Source organism: Theropithecus gelada, chromosome 11 (genome assembly GCF_003255815.1).
Source record: "Theropithecus gelada isolate Dixy chromosome 11, Tgel_1.0, whole genome shotgun sequence".
NCBI lineage: Eukaryota > Metazoa > Chordata > Mammalia > Primates > Cercopithecidae > Theropithecus > Theropithecus gelada.
In genome coordinates this window covers 23,203,938-23,223,844 of record NC_037679.1, presented here as the reverse complement: position 1 = coordinate 23,223,844, position 19,907 = coordinate 23,203,938, and the positions used below count along the sequence as shown (strand labels likewise).

The following is a 19,907-nucleotide window of genomic DNA, read 5'->3' as shown; positions in this document are numbered from 1 at the left end:
AACACTATGTATTTTCTTATATCACTCTTATGAGACAAGAAGAATCAGTCAATTAAGTATTTAGTGAATATCTGTTAAGTTCAAGGTAGTACTCTAATTTCTAGAAACATACAACTTACCAAGACTGAATCACAAAGACACAGAAAATCTGAACAGATCAATTATGAGTGAGGAGATTGATCCAGTAACCAAAAACTTCCCAACAGAGAAAAACCCAGCAATATTCTGGCTTTTCAGATCACATAAAATTTTCACCTTTTACTCAAGATTCCTGTGGAGAGGAAAGACTCTGAGCTTTTAGCTAATTTTTTGAGGTCTTCCTTTGGCAGGGCTAGTAAAAAACAAAAAAGAGAAGAAAGGGAAAAAAGAAAAGCCCAGACCAGGTAGCTTCATGGGTGAATTCTACCAAGCATTTAAAACTGAAGAGAAAGGAACACTTCCAAACTCATTTTATGAGGCCAGCATTACCCTCACATCAAAGCCAGATAAAGATACAGGGATAGGCCAATATCCCTGACTTCTGGCTCTACAGGCAAAAATCCTCAACAAAATACTAGCAAACAAAATTCAATGCCACATTAAAAGTATCATATATTAAGATCAAGTAGGATTTATTCCTGAGATGAAAGATAGTTCAAAATATGCAAATCAACCAGAGTGATATTTCACATTAACTAAACAAAGTATGAAAATCATATGATCAATTCAGTAGATGCAAGAAAAAGCATTTAATAATATTCAACATCTTTCATGATAAAAACTCTCAACAAATTAAAGAAGGAATATACCAGAGTAATTAGGCAACAAAAAGAAATAAAAGTCATCCAAATCAGAAAAGAAATTAAACTATCTCTGCATATGGCATAATCTGATATATAGAAAACCCACCTGGGCACAGTGGCTCACGCCCGTAATTCTAGCACTTTGGGAAGTCGAGGCAGGAGGATCGCTTGAGCTTAGGAGTTTGAGATCAGCCTAGGCAACATAGCAGCACTTGTCTCTGCAAAAAATAAAAAAAATTAGCCAAGTGTGATGGTGTGGGCCTGTAGTCCCAGCTACTTCAGAGGCTGAGGTGGGAGGATCGCCTGAGCCCAGGAGGTCAAAGCTGCAGTAAGCTGTGATGATGCCACTGCACTCTAGCCTGGATGACAGAGCGAGACCCTGTCTAAAAAAGAGAGAGAGAGAGAGAGAGAGAGGGAGAAATACATAAATAAATTAGAACTAATAAACCAATTCAGTAAAGTTGCAGGATACAAAATCAACAAATGAAAATTGGTTGCATTTCCATACACTAATAATAAACTACCTAAAAAAGAAATTAAGAAAACATCTCATTTATAATAGCATCAAAAACAATACAATAATTATTAATAAATTTAACCAAGGAGGTGAAAAATCTGTACGCTAAAAACTGTAAGACACTGATGAAAGAAAATGAAGACACAAATAAAGATATGTTCACAGATTGAAGTATTAGTATTGTTAAAATGTCTACACTCCCCAAAGCAATCTAGATTCAATGTGATCCCTATCAAACTTCCAATGGCATTTTTCATAGAAATAAACAATCCCAAAATCCATACGGAACCACAGAAGTCCTCACATAATCAATGCAATCTTGAGAAACTACAACAAAGCTAGAGATATCACACTCCCTGTTTTCAAATTATATTACACAGATATACTAATCAAAACAGTATAGTACTGGCATAAAAACAGACACAGAGACCACTGGAAAAGAATACAGAGCTTAAAAATAAACCCACACATACACGGTCAACTAATCTTTGACATGGGCATCCAGAATATACAATAGATAAAGGATGGTCTCTTCAATAAATAGTGTTGGAAAAACTAGGTATCTAAGTTATCTACCTGCAAAAGGGTAAAATTATACCCTTACTTTACACCCTCCACAAAAATTAAATTGAAATGGGTTAAAGACTTAAATAACAGACCTGAAATTATAAAACTCCTCCAAAAAAAAATAGGGGGAAAACTACTTGACATCGGTCTTGGCAATGATTTTTCAGACACACACCCAAAGTACAGGCAACAGAAGCAAAAATAAACAAGTTGGACTACATCAAACTAAAAAGCATAGCAAAGGAAACACTCAACAAAATGAAAGCGTAACCTATGCAATGGGAGAAAATATATATCTGGTAAGGAGTTAATGTCCAAAATATGTAAGGAACTCATACAACTCAACAGCAGGAAAACAGCCCAATTAAGAATTGGGCAAAGGATGCGGATAGACAGTTTTCCAAAGCAGACATAAAAATAGCCAACAGATACATTAAAACAAACTCAACATAACTAATCATCATGGAAATGCAAGTCAAAACCATACGATATCACCTCACATGTGTTAGAATGGCTATTATCAAAAAATGGCCAGGTGGGGTGGTTCATGCCTGTAATTCCAGCACTTTGGGAGGCTGAGGTGGGAGGACTGCTTGAGACTAAAAGTTTGAGACCGGCCTGAGCAACACAGCAAGACTATCTCTATTTAAAAAAAAAAAAAAAAAAAAAAAAGACAAGCAATAACAAGTGTTGTTGAGGGTGTAGAGAAACAGGAACCCTTGTACACTGCTGGTGGGCATATAAATTGATACAGCAATTATGGAAAAATAGTATGGAGGTTCCTCAAAAAATTAAAAATAGAACTATCATATGATCCAGCAACTCTACTTCTGCATTTATATCCAAAGGATTACTCACAATAGTCAAGATACAGAAACAATGTGTCTGTCAACAAATGAAGAGATAAACAAAACGTAGTAAATACAGACAATGGAATACTTACCCATAAAAAGGAAGGAAATACTGACATTTGTGACAACGTGGATAAACCTGGAGGATGTTACATTAAGTGAAATAAGCCAGGCACAGAAAGACTAATACTGTATGGCCGCACTTATATGGGGAATCTAAAAAAGTTGAACTCATAGAAGCAGAGAGTAGAATCGTGATTGCCAGAGTCTGTGGGTTGGGGAAAATGGGGAGATGTTTATTGCACATTTATCAGCAATTAAAATGTTTCTTTTGGGAGCTAACCTATGAGAATCCAAGAGCATAAGCATGATATAATGGACTTTGGGGACTTGCAGGGAAGGTTGGGAGTGGGGTGAGAGATAATAGACTACACATTGGGTATAGTGTACACTGCTCAGGTGACAGGTGCACCAAAACTCTCAGAAATCGGCACTAAATAACTTATTCCTATAAACAGAAGCCACCTGTACCCCCAAAACTATTGAAATAAAATTAAACACTTTCTTTTGCTAGTTTGGTAAATAAAAATAGAATATAGTTTATTTTTCATTTCTTTGATTACTAGTGAGGTTGAGCATTAAAAAAGACATTTGAATTTTATATTTCTTTTGGGACTTATATATTCATGTCCTTTTATTCTTATTGGTAAGAGATCTTGATATGTTAAGTACATTAAACCTTTGTCTGACATATATTATAGATATCTTTTCCCCAGGATGGCACTTTTTAAAAATTATTATACTTTAAGTTTCGGGATACATGGGATAGGTTTGTTACATAGGTATACACGTGCCATGGTGGTTTGCTGCACCCATCAACCCGTCATCTACATTAGGTATTTTACACAGTCAAATCAATCTCATTCTTCTGAAGTTCTTCCAATTATTTTCTATTTAGAAGGTTCTTCTCTATCTTTAGATCCATTAGTCACTTGTATTTTTTCTGGTTTCTGGTTTTGTGTTTTACACTTTTTTTTTTTTCTTCAGGAAACAAGGTGACAGTCTATTTTTCCCATGGTTAAATATGTTTCCTTCACTATTAATTGAATAGGTTTCTTCCCCCACTAATTTATAATGTCACCTTCATTACCTAAGGAATTCTCATATTACATGGGTATGTTTATGAGTTTTATAATCTCTTTTATTGTCTATTGGTTTTGGTGATAGTACCACACTTTTTTTTTTATTATCTCTATTTATTCATCAAGAATCATCACACTCTCCTCCAGGAAGCCTCCTTAATTATTCCAAAACGGTATGATTGCTCCCTTCACTCTCTTTCACCTTTGTCATGTTTAAAAATCTGCCTTGGCCGGGTGTGGTGGCTCATGCCTGCAATCCCAGCACTTTGGGAGGCTGAGGCGGGCGGATCACCTGAGGTCGGGAGTTCCTGACCAGCCTGACCAACATGGAGAAACCCCGTCTCTGCTAAAAATACAAAATTAGCCGGGCGTGGTGGCGCATGTCTGTAATCCCAGCTACTCTGGAGGCTGGCCTTAGGCAGGAGAATTGCTTGAATCCGGGAGGCGGAGGTTGCAGTGAGCTGAGATGGCACCACTGCACTCCAGCCTAGGCAACAAGAGCAAAACTCTGTCTCAAAAAAAAAAAAAAAAAAAAAAAAGGCTTCCTTGAAGCTGGGCGTGGTAGCTCACGCCTGTAATCCCAGCACTTTGGGAGTCTGAGGCAGGCAGATCATTTGAAGTCAGCAGTTCAAGACCAGCGTGGCCAACATGGTGAAACCCCGTCTCTATTAAAAATACGAAAATTAGCCGGGTGTGGTGGCGCTGGCCTGTAATCCCAGCTACTAGGGAGGCTGAGGCAGGAAAATCGTTTGAACCCGGGAGGTGGAGGCTGCAGTGAGCCGAGATCTCACCACTGCACTCCAGCCTGGGCGACAGAGCGAGCCTCCGTCTCAAAAAAAAGAAAAAAAAAAAAAGGTAACTTTTTAAGGAAGGTGAATGTAGTTTGGGCCAGGGGCTCTGCTTGTTAGCTGCTGGGCTAACACAGACCCGGGAGAACTAGAACGGGACACAGGTGAGAGTTAACCGACGGTGTGTGATGTGACGAAAACTAGGCAATGGTGACGAGATTAACCTTTACCGTTCAGTCTTCTAACCTCAGCAAATCACTTCTCTGAGTTGGTGTAGAAGCTGTCAGGGCTGACTAGGGGCCCTGCTGTGAGTGTGAGCACAACTCCAGGCACTTCCCCATCTCCCAGCCGGCCCAGCGAGGCGCCTGGCGAGCCCAGGCCAGATGTTCCGGCCAGAGTTGACGTCACGTTTGCATGACATCACCAGCGCTGACGAACCTCACAGGGAGGGGCCTGTCAGCTCACCTCAGAGCGCAGGCAACTCCTTAGAGCAGGGAAGTGGCCGCCTCCCGTTCTACCCTGAGGGTCCGAATAGTCAGAGCCGTAGGAGCCGAAGCGCCGAAGGAGCTCAGGAACCGCTACCTTCCTCTTTCCTTGGTACTTATCCGCGTCTTCTCTAAGGCCCAGGAGCGCTCCCGGCGGCGGCGCGCTCACGAGCCCGCCAGTGGAGGCGGTCACGCGCACGCACGCTTGTGCGCAAGCCCGTTCCTTCAGAACCCGGAAGTGCGAGGCCGAGGAGAGCCACGTGGGTCGAGCTGGGGCGCAGCTCGCATGGGGGAGTCTATCCCGCTGGCCGCCCCGGTACCGGTGGAACAGGCGGTGCTGGAGACATTCTTCTCTCACCTGGGTATCTTCTCTTACGACAAGGCTAAGGACAATGTGGAGAAGGAACGAGAGGCCAACAAGAGCGCGGGGGGCAGCTGGCTGTCGCTGCTGGCGGCCTTGGCGCACCTGGCCGCGGCCGAGAAGGTCTATCACAGCCTCACCTACCTGGGGCAGAAACTAGGTACCTCCGCCCCGCCCCCCGAGCCCCTTGAGGAGGAAGGAAAGGGGGTATATTCCCCAGTCGGCAGTGGCTTGGGTTTCCCGTCTCTGTGTCACTTCTAATCGCAGGCTCGACTCGGCATTCCCAGGTCTCCTCCCACCGTTCCTTTCCTTCCCTGGGCTTCCAAAAGCCCCGCCCACCGGCCTGCGCTGCTGATAGATTGGCGAACTGGGTAGATGCTCTTTGCAGGGCTGTGACCCAAACCGAAGGGTTTGCCCCTTTGCCTCGTGCATGGATTGATGCCATAAATGAGAAGTTAATCAAACTATGTCTTCATTGTTTTAATTAGTGACGCTGCAGCCAGAAGAGCAAAACTTTGCAAAACAACCTAGTTTTATTACGGAACACTATTGTGTGGCCTCTTAAGGTTAAGGCCCGAGAGTCACATTTGGAGTCCTACCCCATCTTCATAGTCCCCCAATACATATTTAATGACTAAAGTAACAAATGAATACTGGGCAGGAAAGGCAAGAAATATGCCTAAAACTGGTAAGAGGAGACTTAAGGGGAAAATGGTAAACACTCTTAGCACCTCATGTACATCTTGCCTCTGAAAATAAGATTCAAGAGCTGATTCAACTCATTTTTACTAGTAGAAGCAATAAGTATAAGTAGATGAGCAGGAAATAATAGATGTAAAAGGCATGGATTATGCATACAAAATAATATTACTGCTTAATTATGACAAATAAATATATTTGAATCCTAGGGATTTTAGAGTCAGTACTTGACCTATTTTAGACTCTTCAGTTTTCGGAAGCATGAGGGCTGATGTGAGTGAAGGACACGTATATAAAATACAGAGAATAGAAATGTAAAATTGGGGTAGATTTCATTTTGATCCACCACCCCCGTTCCCTGACCAGCCCCTTACTTTCCTTTTATTGCCTGAAGGTGACCATGTACGTCTTACTGAGCTTTCAGTAAACACTCAAGGGACAGGTCTTCCTGAGATTGTAATTGCTGTAGCAAGTATGTTGATTTATACATACTTACTTAGTATGCTAATTTATTAGCAAAAACTGGTCAGATAGTTTCACCTTATTTTTTTCTCCCCTTTTTACAATGGCATTTCTCACAAATTTGCAGTTGCTGCTATGGTGTTATTATTCCCCTTTCTATAGAATAGCAAATTATATATGCAGTTGTGTTGGGTAGATGATAGAGTCCAAACCAAAATATCTGCCCTTGAACTGTCAGATTGAGTTTGCGTTTATATAACTTATTAAAAATGTGTATGAAAATTATAATTTATGTATACATATATATGTTTTTTATATATGTGAAAATGGGGTGGATTCTAGCTGTAATACTGAAGGCAGGGTATATTTAGGCAGTTTTAGTTGTTTTTAGACTCCCCCACCTCAAAGAATGGTGACTGATTCAAGTGCCATGATTCTTTTCTTTTTCTTTTTTTTTTTTTATTAACTTATCCATGGGAATTTGATGAAAGCTGTATACTCACTCTCCAGAAAAATATATATGTACATATAATTTTGCATATAACCTGAGTGGGTTCAGTTGAATTTTCTAAAGTCTATTTATTGACTCCATTAAAAAAAAATCTGCTACTCTAGTTTTAAGTTGAATGAGCCAGGTTTTTATGTAAACAGAACTGGCTGCCTGTGTGTAAGAATGTGTATGTAAGATCTTCACTGTCTCTAACTTGGGTTCCGTAAAGTGGTCCTTAATTTGTAAATTGATTAGTTCTGCTTGAACCCCAGCTGGCATGGGTGAGCATGAGGGGTATGCCTCGAAACTGATCTACACAACATTTGGTTCTGTGATACATGCCCAGGCGCTGTTAGGTTCCTAGGTGGGCTCCTCACTTCTGAGTAAATATACTGAAAATGGTATATTTAATGCTTCATAACTTATTAACACATAAACACAAGTTCCAGAATTTAAATTTTATCTTAGCACATATTTTTTTGGTACTGGAGTGTATATGATATCAGTGTACTTACAATATGACTTCACAGTTATCAGGTTTACTGTCTATTTTCTTAAAAACTTAAGGAGAAAACTTTCGTGTTGCCATTTAAAACATTCCCATGTTCTCCAACTACTTTGCTCATTAGAACATTTATATAGTTTTCTTTAGAAAGCAAAACAAAAAGTTTATGCATGCTTTTAAAAAATTTAAAACATAATTCTGAAAAGTTTTTTTTAGCCTTACTGAGATATAATTGACAATAAAATTATATATATTTAAGATGTACAACTTGATGTTTTGATGTATATATAAATTGTGAAATGATCACCACAATCAAGCTACTTAGTATATCCATCACCTTACATAGTTTCCTTCCTTCCTTCCTTCCTTCCTTCCTTCCTTCCTTCCTTCCTTCCTTCCTTCCTTCCTTCCTTCCTTCCTTCCTTCCGTGTGTGTATTGTGAGAACACTTAAGATATCTACTCTCCTAGCAAATTTCAAGTAAAAAGTGAGTCTTTTTTTAACCTCTTTTATGGATGGTATTTATTTGAGGCCTTAGCAGTGAATCTTGATTAAAGAAGCAAGCAGGGCCTTTAGACAAAGGATAGACCTTGACAGGGAGCTTTCTGTTCCTGTCTTGATCCTGTTACTGAAAAACTTCAAGTAGGGCCCTTATCTTGGTTCCTTCTCTTTCCTTTAAGAGAGAATAATACCTATTTGGGGAAGGATCAGTGATTAAAATATGCTGACTCAATGCCTGTGGAGAATTTTAGAAGGTCATACTTTTCTTCTCTTTGTTTCATTACTGGAGAGTTTCCTCAACCTCAGGTTGCTGAAATTTAGCATAGTAGAAAATGACTTAACTTGAGAACTGATGTTTAAAAATTATTATTAGCAAGAAGTTGGAGAATAAAATGCCTAAGATGTTTTACACGTTCCTTTGATACACTTAAAATTTCGTGATATGAGATAAACTGTTGAAATCTTGAGAAATTATGAGCATTTATAACTAGAGCCTTCTAGAAATCATTCAGAGTAATCATATTTTATAAATTCAAAATATTGAAAAGAGAAAGGAGTTGAATGTTTCTGATTCCTTGTTTTCCAGCACAAAACCCCATTGGATATTCCAAACCAAGATAGTGAACAGATAGGATTGGGTTCCTGAGAGATTTGAGAAAAGAGAACTGTTTGAAAGAAATGTGTTGATGGTCTATCTCTTCCTTGTAGTAGTTTCACTTTACTTGGTTTCACATACTGGTGATTAGCATTTATCGATAAGCTTTTAAAGGTATTCTTTGTATTTATGTAGTTTTTCCATTCCCCCAGATAAGGGTAATCTGATGAAGTTAGGTATCCTTTTTTTTTTTTCCTCCCATAAGTCCTAGAGACAGATGATATCCCTTTTTCAATGTGAAGTTAAAATTTTCACCAAGGCCACCCTGTTTAACAGTACTAGATAGCTATTCTTTTTGTAGTACTTGAAGCTCCCAGTTCACCACAGTTTCAGAAGCTCAATTATGTATTATTATTAGGAGTTTTAAAAGATACATCAGTTATAAGTAGAAGGGAAATGGATTAGTATTATAGAATATATGCTTTGTTCCAGGCACATTACATACATACATACAAATGTTATTTCTTTTTTTTTTTATCTCTATCACCAGTTTTATGTTAAAAATGACAACTAAAGCTCATAGTGGTTCAGTAGTTTGCACATCAACATAGCCTGTAATCGTGGGAGCTGGGGTTTGAAACCAAGTCTTTCAGACCTCCACAGCTTTTGGGTTTTATATGACACTCTTATTACCCTCCTAAGCTGAGAGGTTTTATCCTAGATGTTGTCACAGAGGCCTATTTATGTTGTACCCTTCACTCTACAAAATCAGCAGAACTAAACTGAATATTGGTATGGGAGGAAGGCAAACCCTGCAGGGAACAGTTCCATATGGGATATTGGTGTCACAACTGGTCCACCTGTACCCATATGGATTTTGATGGTGTTAGTTGGAGAAATGATATGCCAGCTACTCAATCTGTTTGAAACAAGCTTGTCCAACCTATGGCCTGCGAGCCACATGCAGTCCAGGATGGCTTTGAATGAAGCCCAACACAAATTCATAAACTTTCTCTTTTTTTTTTTTTTTTTTGAGATGGAGTTTCGCTTTGTTGCCCAGGCTGGAGTGCTGTGACACGATTTCGGCACACTGCAACCTCTGCCTCCCAGGTTCAAGTGATTCTCCTACTTCAGTCTCCCACGTAACTAGGATTACAGGCACCCACCACCACGCCCGGCCAATTTTTTTGTATTTTTAGTAGAGACGGGGTTTCATCATGTTGGCCAGGCTGGTCTCGAACTCCTGACCTCAGGTGATCCACCCGCCTTGGCCTCCCAAAGTGCTGGGATTACAGGCGTGAGCCACCATGCCCAGCTAAACTTTCTTAAAACAGTATGAGATTTTTTGTGCGTTTTTTTTTTTTCCTCATCAGCTGTGGTTAGTGTTAGCATATTTTATATGTGCCCCAAGACAATTCTTCTTCTAATGTGGCCCAGGGAAGCCAAAAGATTGGACACCCCTGGTTTAGACAGTATATTGGAAAAACACTTTTCAAAGTATCAGTAGTTTGTCTGGGGTATCAGAAATAAGTAGGGTAACCAACTGTTCAAACTTGCCCAGGGCTGAGAGATTTCTAGGATGTGGGACTTTGTTTTAAAACCTTATAAAGATTTCCTGAGAAGTTAAACTTCTAGTGCTAAAACCTGGAAAGTCCTGGGTAAACTAGGACAAGTTGGTTGCCCCAGTAGTAAGGGAAAGAAGGTTCATTTCTTGAAACATAAACCGAGCAATGAATTAAAATCAATATTGTGAAATGGTTCATTTATTAAGAGGATGTTTTACAAATGCCTTGATGAATAATTTTTATTCCTAATTATAGGTATATGTTTATAATAGTAAATTAATTGAAGAGAAAATGTAAACTCTTGTCCATCTCTGAGATTTTTTTATATATTCCTAGAAATCACTGTTTTAAACCTGCCCTGTTTCTTTTCATTTTCCTAATATCTTGCCTCTGGTCCTTTGGTGGGTGCAGAATTGCTTGAGGAAACATCCATGAAGCTGGCTCTATAATTAGAAATATAATTGGTCATGTATAACTACAGAAGTGAGTAAATGATATCTATGCTATTTGATCCTTTTTGGCTATGAAAAAATGTTTTTGGTTTTATTTTTTGATGATTTCCTTTGGAGCCCCCTAGTTAAAGCAGCAGTTATTTATAATTGGTTCCTGGTCTTAATAATTCACAGTGTGGTGCATATTATTTATAACATATAGTGTCAGTCTGTCAAGAGTGCTAAGATTTTCTTTATTCTCCTGGGATCCCAGTAGTCTGTTTTCTTGCATAGAGGGAATATATATGTATGTATGCAATTTTCTGGTATGATCTAAAGGATAAGATTCAAAGGAAAATACAACTCTAAAGCAGAAACAAAAAATTGTGACATATCAGGAATAACAATCGTGTTTCATAATTTGTGTGTTCTTTTGTTTTGAATACATCTATCTTAAAGGTAGCCTTTTTAGTTCCAGTTGGTGTTATTTGCTAGGTTAATTATGCTCTGAAGTAAATCTGAATCCTCATTGAATTGAGTTGGGGGAGAATTGGTACATGGGTAAGCGAATCGTACACAGGTCCATTGCTACAGTAATGAATTCTATCAGGTATTCGTTTAGCTTATTCCTTAGGGAAATTATGAATCATAAAGTATTTATTTATATCTCAATCATAGGAGACAGAGAATATGGTAGATGAAAACCTATGGAGCTCAGTGGGTTTGGATTCTTTGCTTTTGGATGCTGGTAGGTGTTTGGTACTTATGGTTTCTCCTTCTTACTTGTCATGTGCTTATGTCTTTTGCCTACCAGGGGGCCAGTCTTTCTTCAGCAGGAAGGATTCCATCCGCACCATCTATACTTCCTTACATAATGAGCTGAAGAAGGTGGTGACTGGCCGTGGTGCCCTGGGTGGGACTGCTCCTCATGTAGAAGAACTCCTTTCCCACCTGTCAGAGCAGCTCTGCTTCTTTGTTCAGGCTCGGATGGAGATTGCAGACTTCTATGAGAAGATGTACACCCTCAGCACACAGAAGTTCATCAATGCTGAAGAGCTCGTTGGCCTTTTGGATGCCATCCTGAAAAAATACAGCTCCAGGTCAGAGTGGGGAGGAGGGAGGGAGAAAACGTGGCTGTCCTATTAATCCCACAGAAGCTCAAGAGTTTTTCTCCACACTGTTAATGAAAATCTGTGATGAAATAACTGTGAAATAAATAACTGGATTACATTTTATGCATATTCATTAATCAACAGGTACACATTAGGCACCTTCATTGGTCTTATTAACACTATACTGGCTGCTAAGCCATAGCAAAAGACCGAGAATGAAGTAATCATAAAACTTGTATTATAACTGATTTTGCTGCTTAGGAAAGAGTTCATACAACAAGAGAATTGTATATAAAATAATAGGAATTTCTTTTTTCTGGAAACCAAATTGTAACATAGTAAAATAATATGAATCTCTCTCTCTCTATATGTGTGTGTGTGTGTGTGTGTGTATGTGTGTATTTTTTTTTTTTTTTTTTTTTTGAGGTGGAATCCCACCCTGTTGCCCAGGCTGGAGTGCAGTAGCACGATCTCAGCTCATTGCAACCTCTACCTCCTGGGTTCAAGCAATTCTCCTGCCTCAGCCTCCTGAGTAGGTGGGATTACAGGTACACGCCACCACGCCCAGCTAATTTTTTTTTTTTTTTTTTTTTTTTGATAGAGACGGGGATCTCACCATATTGGCCAGGCTGGTCTTGAACTCCTGACCTCAAGTGACCCACCTGCCTTCGCCTCCTAGAGTGCTGGGATGACAGGCGTGAGCCAATGCACCTGGCTGAAAATAATGTGAATTTTTAACAAATTATTATTCAAACAGATGTTGTCCCTTTTAAAGTAATCAGTTATCTGCTCGTTCCTTTGAACAAGTCCATTATTTAACATGTGTTGGAAACTCCTTTGTAATTGCTTTTAGAGTTTGTGCCATAGAGTTTAGATTTCATTTTAAGTATTCTTAGCGGAGGCAAGCATCTACTTTTAAGGAGGATATACTTAAGTATTTTTGAGTGGCCAAAGAGTTATTTGGAACCAAATTTAAGTATTTTAAAAAAAATGTTGATTAACTGGAAGGTTGCTTTTATTGGAAGGACATTGCTGCTGATAAAGAAATGAGAATGTTTGTGATGTGCCACCCACTGCCTGGCACAAAAAGCAATACGAAAAGAATTTCAGAAGCATTGTGAGTGCCTGAAAGTGACTGAAAGTCAGTGAAATGAATTACTCAGTTTTATTTTTGTGTCCCTAGAGCCTGCAGCCTGAAATAGTGCCTTGCACATAGTAGGCACTTAGTAATTGTATGTTGGACTGAATGGAAAATGATTTGTTTGAAGTATTTCACTCCTTTGGATATGTGAGTTCAGATATGTTTGCTTAAAGAGAAAGGTGAATATGTTAATTCATATTCCCAGATGAAGGCAAATACCCATCTGATTAATGGAATAGGGGAAGGGAGCAAAGTCGGAAGATTCAAGGAGACTTCATGGAGAACGTAGAATCTGAGCCTTTTTTTTTTTTTTTTTTTGAGATGGAGTCTTACTCTGTCGCCCAGGCTGGAGGGCAGTGGCACAATCTTGGCTCACTGCAACCTCCGCCTCCTGGGTTCAAGCGATTTTCCTGCCTCAGTCTCCTGAGTAGCTGAGATTACAGATGCACGCCACCAGGCCAGGCTAATTTTTTTTTTGTATTTTTAGTAGAGACGGGGTTTCACCATGTTGGTCAGGCTGGTCTCGAACTCCTGACCTTGTGATCCGCCCGCCTCGGCCTCCCAAAGTGCTGGGATTACAGATATGAGCCACCACACCCAGCCAAGTTGAGCTTTTAATGGCAGGTAGGATTTTGAAAGCAACTATAGGAAAGAAGACAGCAGGTGTTTTGAGATGGGAGGATATTTCAGAATACAAAAAGGCCTCAGGGTTTTGTTACTTGCAAGTCTTTCTCCCTGGAAAGTTCTTACTGTAGTTGTCTTCTCATCTTTAAGTCTTGGTTCACAGAAACCTCTCACTATCCTACCAAAACTATTCTGCTTTTAGTCATGATCTTATTCTCCTGATTTATTGCCATCTGAAATTACTGTTGTTTGTTTAGGGTGTTTTTTCTTTCCTTTTCTCAAAAACTAGAGTGTGAGCTCCATCACAGCTGCTGTGCCTTTAGCACCTGCAACAGAGCCTAGCATATAATAGATGCTCAATAGATGTTTATTGAAGAAATGAGTGAATAGTTGTGTTCCAGGTTGAAAATTTTTACTTAATTTGGTAAGTAGTGGGGAACCATGAAAAGTTTTGAACAGGGAGTGTCATGTTCTCATCTTAGACTAATTACTGTGGCACTGTGTGTGTAATGGGATGGTGAAGCGAGAGGTTACAGGAGAAAAGGTTAGTGTAGCAGGCTACGAGGGTAGCCTAATAGGCGGTAGGAGGGCCTCATGGTTGCAAGACAGTGGAAAAAGAGATGCTGACAAGAAGGCTGTAAGTCTTGTCAACAGAATGGTGGGAATAATGAGAGGTTGCTGTCAAAGATGATACTTAGATTTTGCCCCTCCAGTGATAATATTGTTTACAGAATTGAAAAGACAAGAGGAACTGAAGAGGAGCTGGTTTAGAAGGAAGGTAGTAAGCTAAAATTGGGGCAAGTTGAGTGTGAGTTGCTAGCAGATTTTCGAGTAAAGATTTAGCAGGCAGTTGGAAATGGGGGTCTAGAGCTCAGACGAAAGGCCAGAAATAAAACAACTTGGTAGTAGACTCATACAGTTTTATGGTTTGAAAACTAAAATGTCATTGTTCTTTAATAAAACAGCAATTGATTTTTCACCTTGTAGGAAAAGGTGGTGGTAGGGGGAATATTTATATATACCTATTCTGAAGGAAATTAGCATGTGTTGAGCAACTACTGTGTGCCAGACACTATGCAAGACCTTCTTCTCCGTTACCTGATTTGGAGTATAGGTGTAAAATAGTATACCTTTTATAGACTTCTAGAGAAGTTGAACACTTTGCTTAGAGTCATACAGCTTAGCTGTGTGACTTCAGAGCCCATATTCTTTTCTGTATGCATCATTGTGTGTGATTAAAAATCGAGATATTTTTTATCTAGTCCAGATAAATAATTGCTCTTTGCTGATCATTTTGCAAGTCAATAAATTAGTTCTTCAGAAGACATAGGAAGCATTTACTACATTCTCTTGCTAGGAATATGAGTTGTGTGCTACCTACAACCACGTATATACATATTATTTCTGAGTGTAAGATAGTTTGGTTAATATACTATTATGTTACTATTCTTTCTTTCTTTCTTTCTTTTTTTTTTTTTTTGAGAAGGTCTCGCTCTGTTGCCCAGGCTGGAGTGCAGTGGCATGATCTCAGCAAACTGCAACCTCCACCTCCGGGGCTCAGCGACCTTCCCATCCCAGCCCACCAAGCCACTGTGACCACAAGTGTGCACCACCATGCCTGGCTAATCTTTTTGTATTTTTGGTAGAGACGGGTTTCTCCATGTTGCCCAGGCTGGTCTCAAACTCCTGACCTTGTGATCCGCCCGCCTCGGCCTCACAAAGTGCTGGGATTACAGGAGTGAGCTACTGTGTCCAGCCTATTCTTTCTTTATAAAAGTTTTCCTCTAATTTTTTATTTTGAAATTTTTAATGCTATAAAAAGTTGCAAGTATAGTATAATGAACATAGTTACCATGTGATCAGCAATTTTACTCCTAGGTATAGATCCAAGAAAAATGAAAACATATGTCCACACATAAAAACATTGACATGAATGTTCATAGCAGCATTATTTATAATAGCCAAAGGGCAGAAACAACCCAAATGTCCATTGACCAATGGATGAATGGATAAATAAATGTAGTATATCCATACAATGGAATATTATTCAGCAATAAAAAGGAATGAAGTACTGACACATGCAACAACATGGATTAACCTTGAGAACATTATGCTAAGTGAAAGAAGCTAGTCATAAAAGGCCACATGGAAATCACATAATTTCCATTATGTGAAATATCCAGAACAGGCAAAGTCATAGACACAGAAAGTAGACTACAAATTCGTAGTCACAGAAAATGGTTGCCAGGAGTTGGAGGGGAAGGAGGAGTGATTGCTAATGGGCACAGGATTGCTTTTTTCGGGACCATGAGACTTTTCTAAAATTGATCGTGGTGATGGTTGCGCAATTCTGCAAATATATTAAAACCATTGAATTCTACACTTTAAAAGGATGGTACATGAAGTAATTAAGAGTAAAGCTGTTACTAAAAAAAAATTTTTTTACAATGAACATATAACTATCCTTCACCTTTGTTCACAAATTGTTAACATTTTGCCACATTTGCCTTATCACTGTATATGATTGTACTTCCCTGAGTTATTTGGAAGTAAAATGCAATCTTCATGATGTTTTCCTCCTACATACTCAGATTTTGTCTTCTAAGAACCATACATAATCATAACACAATTTTGAATGAAAAAAACAGTTTTTACATTCAGGAAATCTAACACTGATTTTCTGCCTTTGTATAATACATAGCCCATGTTCAGATTTCCCCAGTTGTCTCCAAAATGTTCTTTATAGTTGCTTGTTATTTTTTATTGTCATAGCTCTTTGATTTTTGTGACATATTCTAAATTTTCTTTTTATTTATTGTTTGATATGTAATATGTTCACATGGGTCAACATTTACAAAGTATAACACAATGGAAAGTCTTCTTCCTTCCCCTTAGCCACTTAGTTCCTGTCTTTAAGACGCAGCTAAAGGTAGCAGGGGTTTTTTTTTCTTTTTTTTTTTAAGATGGAGTCTTGCTGTGTTGCCCAGGCTGGAGTGCAGTGGCACGATCTCAGCTCACAGCAACCTCCACCTCCGTGATTCAAGTGATTCTGCTGCCTCAGCCTCCCAAGTAGCTGAAATTACAGGCATGCACCACCATGCTTGGCTAATTTTTTTTGTATCTTTAGTAGAAATGGGGTTTTACCATGTTGGTCAGGATGGTCTTGAACTCCTGACCTCAAATAATCCTCCCACCTCAGCCTTCCAAAGTGCTAGGATTGGTGTGAGTCACTGCGCCCGACCTAAAGTTAGCAAGTTCTTGCTGTCATTCCTGAGAAATAGGCTATGCATATAAGTATATACACTTACTCTTTTTAACCATTTAAAAATTTTATATTTTTGGAAATATTATTTCTTCCTCCAATCTGATTAGTATGTTTTCTTTTAATAAAATGGTTTTTTGAAGCCCCAAAACTGAAGTACAGTTAAGGATATGATTCCTAAGGGGAAGAGATCTCATGTAGTGATTCCCAAATGCTAATGTAAAAGTGGTTTGCTGAGCTCTTTGGGAAGCTTAAGAAAAATACCCATCCCTGAGCCCTTCCTCCTCTTTCCTAACAGGGTAAAATTTAGTGATTCTGGTTATGTGCCCAGAAACCTCTGTTTTCAAAGTTCCCTGTGATAATGATACATGGTCTCTGCACACAAAAAAATTGGGTAACTAAGAGAAAGATGTCAACTCCAGGATAGAACAGGTACTGAACCTTACTGATGTGTGTGTGTGCATGTGTATGCATGTGTCTCCTAGGAATGATTAGTATTGATTGTTTTAAATTTGTGCCCTATCATTATTTATTTTGAGATGAGGTCTTGTTCTGTCACCCAGGCTAGAGTTCACTGGCGCCATCTTGGCTCACTGCAGCCTCGACTGCCTGGGCTGAAGTGATCCTTGCACCTCAGCCTGCCAAGTGGCTAGAACTACAGGAGCATGCCACCACCCCTGGATAATTATTTTATTTTTTTTTGCAGAGAGATAGGATCTTGCTATATTGCCCAGGCTGGTCTTGAACTCCTGCATTCAAGCCATCCTCCTGCCTTGGCCTTCCACAGTGCTGGGATTACAGGTGTAAGCCATGCACCAAGGCCCTATCATCTGTAAACCTTCTTTGAAACACCCCACTTCCCAGAGCCTTAGGAGTTTCTCCTTTTCCCTGCAGATTCAATTTTCAAAGTTCTTAGGGCAGTTCTTAGTTGTAACCCTCATCCTCTGAGTGGATATTGATGGAGTTGGATGGAACTGGATTACAGTATGGACAAGAGATGTCTTTTTTCATCTACAATTTCCATCTTCCACCCATGCAGCCTTTCTCTAATTAATAGGGAATGACTGATCACAGACACATCCTAGCCTGAAAATGATCTAAATTAGAGGCTTTGGGTTAATTTGAACAACATAAATTCTTTAAGGAATTCTGAAAAGTTGAACTTCTGTATAATGATTTTCTTTGGGAAGTGGGATTCCTTTATGTATCAACTAACATGATTTTGCCCTTTGCTAGGTTAATGTGCTTTTTTCTGTAGACTTTTTGATCTGGCATCTGTGCTACACCAAACATTTCTCTTTTATGGTTTCAGTGTTCTAAAGAAATAATTCATATTTTGGTATTCTGTTATATTGAAAAAGTTAAACCTCTTCCCAAAGGATCCATTTATCTTTCAGGGAATGTCCCAGTGTAGCTAATCCATGTCAGAACTCTTATAACAAATTTTGTGAATAGTACTATGCTTCAAATGCTGAAACGCCTTTGTATTAAAAAATTAATGAGTGTGATGAATAGCATGGAATCTAAACCTCTGGCCTTGATTTAACATGTAGATCCTATATGAGTTATTGCAATGTCTAGTCTGCTTACACAGATGAATGGAAAGTATGTGTTGGTTTTTTTCTTCTGAAAGCCAGTTGTGTTCACGGTAGAATGGTATTAAAAAAGGCTTCCTTTTTTGGTAAATTTATAATGAGATGGAGTTTTGCTTTTGTTGCCCAGGCTGGAGTGCAATGGTGCAATCTCGGCTCACTGCAACCTCCACCTCCTGGGTTCAAGTGATTCTCCTGCCTCAGCCTCCAAAGTAGCTGGGATTACAGGCGCCTGCCACCATGCCCAGCTAATTTTTGTATTTTTAGTAGAGACCGGGTTTTACCATGTTGGCCAGGATGGTCTCGAACCCCTGACCTCAGGTGATCAACCCCCGCTCAGCATCCCAAAGTGCTAGGTAGGTGTGAGCCACTGCACCTGGCCAGTTTATAACGTTATTAAGCATATATAAGTTCTTGTTTAGGAATCACAGTCATTTGTGATTCTGCATTTCAAATTGAATTATTAACAAATTGAACTATATTAATAATATAATTATATAAGTTTAATTGTGTGCCATTTAGCAGAAGAAACATGAACTTAGCTTGTATAAGGTCACAGTATCTGCTGTTCCTTGAGTACTTTTGAGGAGCAGTAGAACTTGGGTTTTTGTTTTTGTTTTCCAAAGAAGCACCAATGGAACATTTTCTGATTCTGCAGAAGTTTTTACACATTTATTTATTGTTTTGTGGGTATAAAAGAAAATTCTGGCTAATTTTTCTGTTTCATGGTTAAAACAAATTTGCAAGACAGATTGTAAATGCAAATTAATATTTACTTTCCTAAATCAAGACTATAATATTAAGAAATAATACTTTTAAAGAAAGAAGAGAGCCATCACTTATGCATTCTAGAACATTAAAAAAATCTCTATGGTATGGCAATAATAAACCATTCCGTGATTTTAATTCTTTTTTTTTGTTGTTGTTGTTGTTTTTTGAGACGGAGTCTTGCTCTGTCGCCCAGGCTGGAGTGCAGTGGCCGGATCTCAGCTCACTGCAAGCTCCACCTCCCGGGTTTACGCCATTCTGCTGCCTCAGCCTCCCAAGTAGCTGGGACTATAGGCGCTCGCAACCTCGCCCGGCTAGTTTTTTGTATTTTTTTAGTAGAGACGGGGTTTCACCATGTTAGCCAGGATGGTCTCAATCTCCTGACCACGTGATCCACCCATCTCGGCCTCCCAAAGTGCTGGGATTATAGGCTTGAGCCACCGCACCTGGCCGATTTTAATTCTTAAATTTAATAAAATATAAAAATAATTTTATAGCTAGAATTTAAAGAACATTAAAAAATTGATCTACATATATTTGTTTGCATTTTAGGAAGTACACTTTCTTGATCTGAATGCTTTAATTCACAAATTTCTCACAAAAGGCAGAACTACAATTTATTTAGCCCTTATGCCCACTTTTCATCAAAAAAAGATTTTTGATGATAA

General features: G+C 39.0%; 1 protein-coding gene and 1 non-coding gene across 4 annotated transcripts in view; both read left to right on the top strand.

Annotated features, from left to right (window-relative positions):
- Nucleotides 1-220: 220 nt before the first annotated feature.
- On the top strand, nucleotides 221-333 carry LOC112635755. The gene has a single exon (XR_003122073.1). It is a non-coding gene; the product is annotated as a U5 spliceosomal RNA (small nuclear RNA).
- Nucleotides 334-5,365: 5,032 nt separating this feature from the next.
- Nucleotides 5,366-19,907, top strand: part of C11H12orf66 (chromosome 11 C12orf66 homolog) — a 29,703-nt gene continuing 15,161 nt past the window's right edge. Inside the window, exons 1-2 of one of the 3 annotated variants that reach the window (XM_025403726.1) lie at nucleotides 5,366-5,494; nucleotides 11,555-11,840. In XM_025403726.1, coding sequence (XP_025259511.1) covers nucleotides 5,419-5,494; nucleotides 11,555-11,840 — 362 coding nt within the window. In that variant the 5' untranslated portion in view covers nucleotides 5,366-5,418. Of the gene's footprint in view, nucleotides 5,654-11,554; nucleotides 11,841-19,907 lie in introns of all 3 variants that reach the window. The other 2 variants (XM_025403725.1, XM_025403724.1) reach the window with 2 other exon arrangements.